Source organism: Leptonychotes weddellii, chromosome 12, assembly GCF_054177405.1.
Source record: "Leptonychotes weddellii isolate Sample4059 chromosome 12, ASM5417740v2, whole genome shotgun sequence".
Classification (NCBI taxonomy): Eukaryota; Metazoa; Chordata; class Mammalia; order Carnivora; family Phocidae; genus Leptonychotes; species Leptonychotes weddellii.
The window spans coordinates 18,413,518-18,421,448 of NC_138380.1; the positions used below are offsets into that span (position 1 = coordinate 18,413,518).

Genomic DNA, 7,931 nt, shown 5'->3' on the forward strand with positions numbered 1-7,931 from the left:
AAGCCAAGTGACTTTCTAAATGTGGGCTCTGGGGCCTTGGGGAGCTCATGGAGGAAGATATTCCTTTGTAGGAAGGAGGGGTGGGATTTCTTAATATCTGTGAGACCACATTCCCCAGAGACCCCGGGCGCCACGCTTCACACGGGGGTGGGGCTGTGTTCACCTGCAGGGTGAACGTGGGCAGCGGAGTGCACACAGACACGCTGATGTATGTGCCGACCCCCGTGCGCATCGACCCAGGGGTACCCACACCCGCGCGCCCCCGCCCCCCTCCATCCCCGTTAGCCAGGCTGCCTGCGGACCCAGCGACCTCGTGTGCGCCTCTCGCCCTGTGCACGCCTCTCGCCCTGTGCACGCCCTAAGAACACAGACCTGTATGCACAGACTAGTAACCTCCCTGTTCTCGGCCCTTCAACAGATCCTCGGACCTCTGGACCATGACGACCAGTGCGGAAAGCAGAAACTGGCCTACAAACTAGAACAAGTCATAACCCTCATGAGCTTAGACAGCTGAGAACCGTCCTTCCAGGGCCCCTGGGGGGAGGGACACACCAAGCCGTGCCTCAGTCTAGATTATCATCTTTACCAAGTGCAAGTTCCGACTGGCGTCAGCAGCATCCCCTGAGCAGCGCTGTCTCTCTCTCCGCCTCTTTCTGTCTCTCCCTCCTCCCTGCGTCCCTTCTCTCTCTGTGGCTCTGCCAACACGATGGAACCAGGCCACCGCCCCTCAGTTCGTCCAGGATGGCCAGGCTCACGCGGGGACCCGGCCAGAAGATATCAGCGGGGCTCTCTTTCCCGGCTGGCCGCAGGCTGACCACATCGGATGGAGGAGGAGCCCCGGAGAGAGGACACCCCCATGCCGCTACTCCACCTTCCACACCAGGCCGAGCCTTGGTCTAGGGAAGAGGCAATGAGCTCAGTATTATCTTCACCGGGAAGACACCACCTGGCTCTCTCCCTTCCCGCGTATCCACCTCCAGGGGGTTCGCCAGGGTGTGGGCCCATTGCAGCTCTGAGAAGAAAGGCCACAGCTCCTGCGCATGGAGGACTGGGGGTTGGGAGGGGGAACGAGTTGGGAGGTGACTTTCGAGCCGCCTCTCACCTGTTGGGTTGGCCTCCAGAGGCCACCTTGTCCCCTTGCGGTCTTCTTGGAGCCCTTCCAAGTGCTCCTAGGGACCTGCCTGCCTCGTCCCCTCCCCTGCCTATGGAAAGCCAGACAGGAGAATCAGCAGTTACATGCCACCGCGGAGACCCTCCTAACCTTCGAGTCTGGCTCAGAGCAGCAGAAACGTCACGTGGAGGGGGAGAAAGGGAAAGAGAGTCACATCTACCCTGGAAGCAGAATTTGTTGTTTTCCATTCACCCCCCGCACGCAAATGAAGCACGTCACGGGCCTCATCCATTGCCAGATGGTCGATGCTGTCTAGGGAAAGCACCTGCAGCCTCCTTGGTCGGCGCTCATCAAGGGTCAATGTAAAATGCAGAGTACATCCAGGAGATTCTACCTCCAGCCACCTTTCTTGGCTCCGTCCCCACCACCCTTCCTGAGAACTCTATAGAAGGCTGGGGCAGAGAGCTGAGCCCCTGTCCCCCTGCAGAGCCTGGTGCCATTGCTATGCAGATGACTTTGTCCAGACCTCCTTGGCAAGGGCGCCTTCACCATCCGCTGTCTCTTTAGTCCCTGCCCTTCCTCACCTCCTCCCCAGTCATCACGGAGAGAACCACGCTTAAGCACAGCCTCACGGGAGACAAACCCAAATGCCAGGCACACCTAGCCACCAGCTCGCCACATCCGGGAGGGACCAAGGACTCAAGCTGAAGGACCTGGCCAACAACGACAGAAGAGACATACAACGGACCTCGGCCCTGGCATCTGTTTCTCCACCTGTCCTTCCATCTCTGGATCTCCCATTTCAGCCCGTCAGGCAAATGTACGCTCAGACATGGGTGAGCAGGGGCTGTGGTAAGAGACGGTCTAATGGAGGGTCATGGAAACCTGAATCTTGAAGGGCCCTTAGTTGCCATCTGGCCCAGTTTCCCACCCTAAGCCAGATTCTCTCCTAGCAGCCCTGGTGGCTAATTGTACACCACTCTGGGGGACAAGGAGAAGCATCATGTAAGGTGTGGCTGAGAGTGAGGGTTCCAGTCTTGCCTTCACTCCCTGAACATCAGATATCCATCGCTGTCATCCACTCAAAGTGAGCCCCAATGGGAAAGGGGAAGGAACCACTCCATTTCCAGCAAAGTCCATGGAGCACCCTGTACTTTTAAGAACTCTGGCCCCTTTGGGTAGGTGTGTGTGTGTGTGTATGTGCACCCCAGGAGCAGGCAGAGAGCTCAAAAGGATTTCTGGTGCTGTGGAGGGGACCCTGAAGTGATTCCCTTACGCCACCCTTGCTCATTCATTCTGTAGCTTGAGAACATTTCAACACTAGCTTTCGGCGCTGAGTGCTGGGGGTGGAGAAGGAGAGTCACCTGTCGGCAGGAAACCAGGCTGCTCAGTGCCCACGGGAGGCCGGGACTTGACTGGAGGCTGGGTGGAGGTGACCCACAGCAGGGCAGCATGTGACATCAAGGAGAGGACAGATGGGGACAAAACACCAGTAGCCTAACCACAGAAAGAGGAGAATGGGGAAAAGACACCCATTGAGGGGGAAAAATAACCAAAGGTTTTGGCAAATGAAGTGCCAGGTGAAGAAGCTTGGGCTTTCTACCCTTGACCCTTTAATTTCCTCCCGAGAAGCCACAGGCCCTGGCCAGAGAGGAAGCACGAGGGGGGGGCGGGCGGAGGAGGCACTGCAGCCGCCAAGATGTATTTGCACACGTGAGGGGGTGGGGAGGAGAGAGACACAAACATATTTAACACAGATTCACTGAGTGGAAGCTGAGTGTGTGTGTGAGCGCATGTGTGAGCGAGTGTGTTTGGTTTATTTTTTAAGTTTTGCACAGAGAGAAAAAATGAACAGGCAGAAAAGAAGACTGTTATGGTTCTGCTGAAGCTTTTATTTTTTACCGGATTATTATTATTATTGTTATTGTTCCTTTGTCGGTACAGAACTTCCCCCCCACCCCGCCCCTGCCCCGTTTTGTCGTAAGAGAAACTTCTCAGACACCTCAGAGAAACCTCAATGTCAGGAAGAAAGAGGAGAGGACAGTCTCCTGGTTCTCCTTTCTCCTGGTTCAGAAGGGGGTTGGGGCAGATTTTACTTTAATTGCTGGGAGGGGGGTCGCTGCTGGTGTTTTGTTTGCCGAAGTCTCTGCGGCCTGCTTGGGCTCGAGAAACAGGACACAATCACCCAGAGCTGCAACCCATCTTGCCCCACAAAAATTCTCTTTCCTTTCTCCATTCGTTTTCCATTTTTTTCCATTTGGATTCGTGGTGCACGTGTGATTCAAAGTAAAGACAAGGCAGCATTTTCAAAAAGCTGTCCTTGGCTCCCCACGTTCTTTCCAAAACTCCCCTTGGGGTCCACGATCTCCTACTGACAGGCCAGAGACCCCGAAAGCTGCCCCAGGAGTGCGGGCACGGGGGCCAGCACACAGCAGAGAAGGGAGCTGGGCAAACTGGTCCTGTGGAAGGGAGGTCCCCTCAAGGCCTCCCTCCCCCGTGGCAGTGAATTTGCAGGATCATAACTCTGTTTAAGGTGGAATCTTTATCTAACTTCTTGAGTCCCGGACAGAGAGGAAGAGAGAAAAGGCCCATCTCCTCTCACCTCCCCCTTCAACCGCCTCCTGCACCCTCCAGCCCTTGAGACCATCAGGGTCAAAATGGCGCCAGTGGATCACACAGAATAACTGACCTAGGTTAGATGGGGATTTTGAATGTAGGAGAGAGATGGGCTGAAGCTGGGGTGGTGGGAGGCAGGGAGCTTTATGGGGTCCTGAATTTAAAAGGACCGATGGATAGAAGCTGAGACAGATGGCTGCAGGCAGGTCATTGCTCTCAGGGGGCACAAGTCTCCCCACATGTGGGCTTTGCCATTCTTTGTCCTTCCACGTAAGTAGAGACCCCGACATTTCTTGGTAACAGTAAATAGTACCACTAAGTGAAGTTGGCTACTGTGTCAGTTAATCCCTCAGGAAAATACTTTTTCTTGCCTTCTTTCAATGTGGTTTTAATTTGGGGGCAGAGGACTGCCTGAGCGTCCACAGGCCAAGGTAGGGTCGCATCCCACAGCAACATGAACACCCGGAGTCAGCCCGAGAGCCTCCGTCTTGTGAGCCCGTGGGCCGAGGAGTCAGGCCCGAGGTGCTTGAGCAGGGCTATGGTCCGAGAGAGAAGTCCTTTTCGACAATCCCAGAGTGAAGCAGACTATCCAGGACTGTGCCAGGCAGAAGCGGGAGTCGCTGATCGGTAAGGTCGCTGACCTGGTCCACTCGGGCCCGGGTCTCACCCCCCAGCCCGAGGCTAATGTGGAGGTACTGCCCCAGCACTCCCTCTCCCCCCACCCGAGGTCCTTGTGCTCGTGTTCCCCTTGCATGTCTGGCTTCTGAGAGTGTCCCTCCCCCGCAGAGGCGAATGTGCCCCCTCGTCCCCCTCGCCCACAGCTGCACGCGGAGCCGCAGACCTCACAGCCCAGCCCCACCCCGGGGCAGCTCTAGGCCCCTGTCACCAGCCCGGCACTGCCTCCCTGAGTGATTGGGGGTCCCCAGTCCCACCTGGGCCCTGGGGATCCCCCATCAGAAGAGCCACAAGCAACGATTTCCCAAAACAACCTCCACTCCGAGAGGCAAGTCCTGCTGATGTTTCCAGCACCCTCAACAGCCATGCACTTTGACCTAACAGGGGAAGCCCTGTTTTCCATCTGTCTCCTTTCTCAGGAATTAGGGGACACTTCCTTTGGCTTCACAGGATGTGAAGTCAAATACTTAACCTAGTGAAGGTTAAAGTTAATTATTCTTAAGAACAAACTTCCCCACCTCTGAGAGAGCAAGGAGGGAGGGGAAGAGGCAGGGAGGTTCTGCAGGCCGGAGGCCCATAGACACCCCTTTCGTGGCCCTTCCAGGAATGGACCGCCCCAACAAGTGGTCCCAGCATGGGTCTGAAAGGCCTCCGAGAGGCATTTCTAGGCATGAATAACCTCCAGGTACCAGAGTCCCCAGGAGAAGACCCTGCCCCAGGCCGATCCTGGCTCCCCGGCCTTTCCTCTTGCTCCTAGTTCACACCAAGGACCTCCTGTCAGCCCCCCACGCCTCCTGTCAGCATTCAGGACAGGTGACTGAGGGCCCCTGACCCCGCAGCCCATCCCTTTTTCTTTAACCTGTATGTGGACTGTTTACTTGGAGTCTGAGGTTATTTTTTGTTTGTATATGTTAAGCGTTGGAGATTAAGGAGGGAGCCCAGGTGTGGGTGTCAAGTCCAAACTGCTGGAAGGAAGAAACAAAACTCTTCACCTGTGACTTGCGAGGGCTGAGGAGAGCCTTGGGGCTGAGGAGGGGGGCTCAAAAGTGGGTCAGGATATTCCCCAGGTGTGGACATGCCTGGGGAAGCAGCCTCCATGGCTGCTAATATTCTTGGTGCTTCCCGGGCACCTGGGATGGCTAGAGCCTGCGATGCTGGCCCTCTCCTCCCACAGGTGTGGCCAACGAGAGCCCTTACAGAGCGGGGAAGCTGGGGTACAGCCACAGGTGACGCGGAGAGGCAGCTCCAGGGGGAGGCTGGGAAACCATGAGCCTCTGCTCTCACGGTGCTCCGAGAGCCGCAAAGCCCTCCGCTGGAAAACAGAGAAAACATTCCTCCCGTTCACAAAGGAATCTCTATAGTAAAAGTTTCAGACTTTCAAGAGAGACCCCCTTTTTTTTTAAACTACAAGTCTTTGCTCCCTGAAAAAAAAACTTTTTTTTAATTAGGGGAAGTTATCCAACTTTATAAAATATACAGGATTTTTTGGTTGTAAAAGTGATACATACTCATTAGAGTCCCAATTAAATTCCGTGAGTAGACTGGTGACTAACCCAGCTAAGCAAAGCTAAACAAAACAAGATCCCTAATAAATGAAAAGAGGTTTCTGTCCTCATTGGCAGAGATAGTGAGGTGGGAGGGGGGCCGTATGCCCTCTGTCCGGTGTGCCCCACTTTCCTTTCTCCTCACCTCTTTTCGCTTTGTCCAATCTTGGCTCTCTGGGCTGCCCCTGGTGTTGCTGAGCCCCCCTGCCATCCCCATCAGCTTCCTTCAAACCGTAGGGATGCCCAGTTCAGGATTGGTCATGGAGGGACCAAGGCCCCTCCCCTGAGAGTGCAAACGCTCATCGCAAATAGACACGTTCTATGCAGCTCATCTTCGACCATTTCTTTTTAACTGGAATTAGAACTTCTTTTGTTAGTATCTTTGATCTTATGACTCAAGCACATTTTGGAAGGGCTCCCTTCCAAGAGTGGAATTCAAAACAGAGGATACAGTTAAAGAGGAGTGCAAAGGACACTTAACCAAGCACGACCGCTTACCAGATAGGACTAGTGGATGCGGTTCAGGCCCATGACCAAGACGCGATACGCGTCTCGTGTGCTCTCCTTCCTCCTCCCTTCCCTGATGTTCTCCCCAGCTGTTGGCTCGTTAAACCTTCTGTTCTTTAAAAAGAAAAGCTAGTTTACCTCAAAGAATCTTGTTTCCATTTGGAAACCAATGACTTTGTGTTTTAGAGTAGATGACCCTCCCCCCGCCATCACTCCCTGCCTGGGTCTGGTGTCCCTGAGGCCTGAGGTCCTTGCTTAGTCATGCGATGGCGATGCTGAACAAGAACATAACCCCCAGGCCCTGACATGGACAGGAAGGATTGGGTGCAGCTGGCCTCCTCCCCACCTGAGCTGGTAAGGACCAGCCCATCTCTTCCAGCAGGGTCCTGCCCAGTTACCATAGTAACCAGCAACTCCAGGGTACCAGCAACAGAGAACGGCTCAGTGAGCGGAGGCGTAGGTGGAGCAGAGTCTGGCCTGGTCTCACAACCCAGAGTCAAGTCCGATGCTGGAGGGAAGAGGAGAAACAGGGAAGGATGAGCGGGTGGTTTGAGGAACAGGCGGAGGCCTTTGAGTCTCGGCGAGAGGCCGTTGAAGGAGGTAGGGCAGGTCTCTCCTGCTCTGGTCACCCCTTTCCAGCCCCACCCCACCTCTGTTTCCATAAAGCTCCCACCTTGAACACTGGCCCTTTGTTAGAACAAAGCAAAACATATCTTTAGACAACAGTGTTATAATAAGCCTCAAAGGTGGATGGAATCTAGTAGAGGAAGAGGGTCTTCTGGTTTTGATTTTTAAAAAAGAGTATCCTAGTAAGATTAAAAAAAAAGATTTAAAAAAATAAAGTTTTTAAAAAGGAAACCTATGCTATTTAAATTGGAGCCCAGTTGTAACTTGGTAAAGGCAAGCTTCTGTACCTTTGTTATAATTAATTGTATACCTGTGTATGTAAATATAAGGCATTCCTATTTTGCAGTTCAGAACAAAAAAAAAAACCTATTTGTAATATAGAATAAAGTTTATTAAAAAATAATAAAAATGCAGTTTGGGATTTGGGTCTTTCTTCGTGTGTCTGGCTAGAAGCGGGGAGAGGGGAAGGTTGGCCGTAAGTAGGCCTCCACGGCGCACAGATGAGTCAGCTTCTCTCTCCAGCTCCATGGTATCTAAACTCAACCACCAGAGGTACACTCTTTGACTTAGGGCTCTGTCTGCAGACCCTTACCAAGCAGACCTCTCTGGAGGTGATAACGCACGCTACCAGCCAGTCATCAGTCATCACTCCCCCATGAAGCCGGATCAACCTCTGAATCCTTCTCAATACGGCCCTCCAGGCGCACACTTCGAGCCCGCCAGAGCTGGTGCCGGAGAGGACATGAGTTGCCGTCCCTGCTCTAAGTCTTCTTGGCAAGCTAAGCCTTAGTGTAAGTGATTTCATCAGTCTCTCCCACCTCCAGCATTTGGATAGAGGGTGGAAATCTTGA

General features: G+C 53.7%; 1 protein-coding gene across 1 annotated transcript in view; it reads left to right on the forward strand.

The window, feature by feature from the left end:
* PLXNA4 (plexin A4) overlaps positions 1 to 7,493 on the forward strand; it is a 409,078-nt gene extending 401,585 nt beyond the window's left edge. Inside the window, exon 32 of the mRNA XM_081800079.1 lies at positions 419 to 7,493. Within this exon, the coding sequence (XP_081656205.1) occupies positions 419 to 514 (96 nt within the window). The 3' untranslated portion in view covers positions 515 to 7,493. The remainder of the gene's footprint in view (positions 1 to 418) is intronic.
* Positions 7,494 to 7,931: the final 438 nt, after the last annotated feature.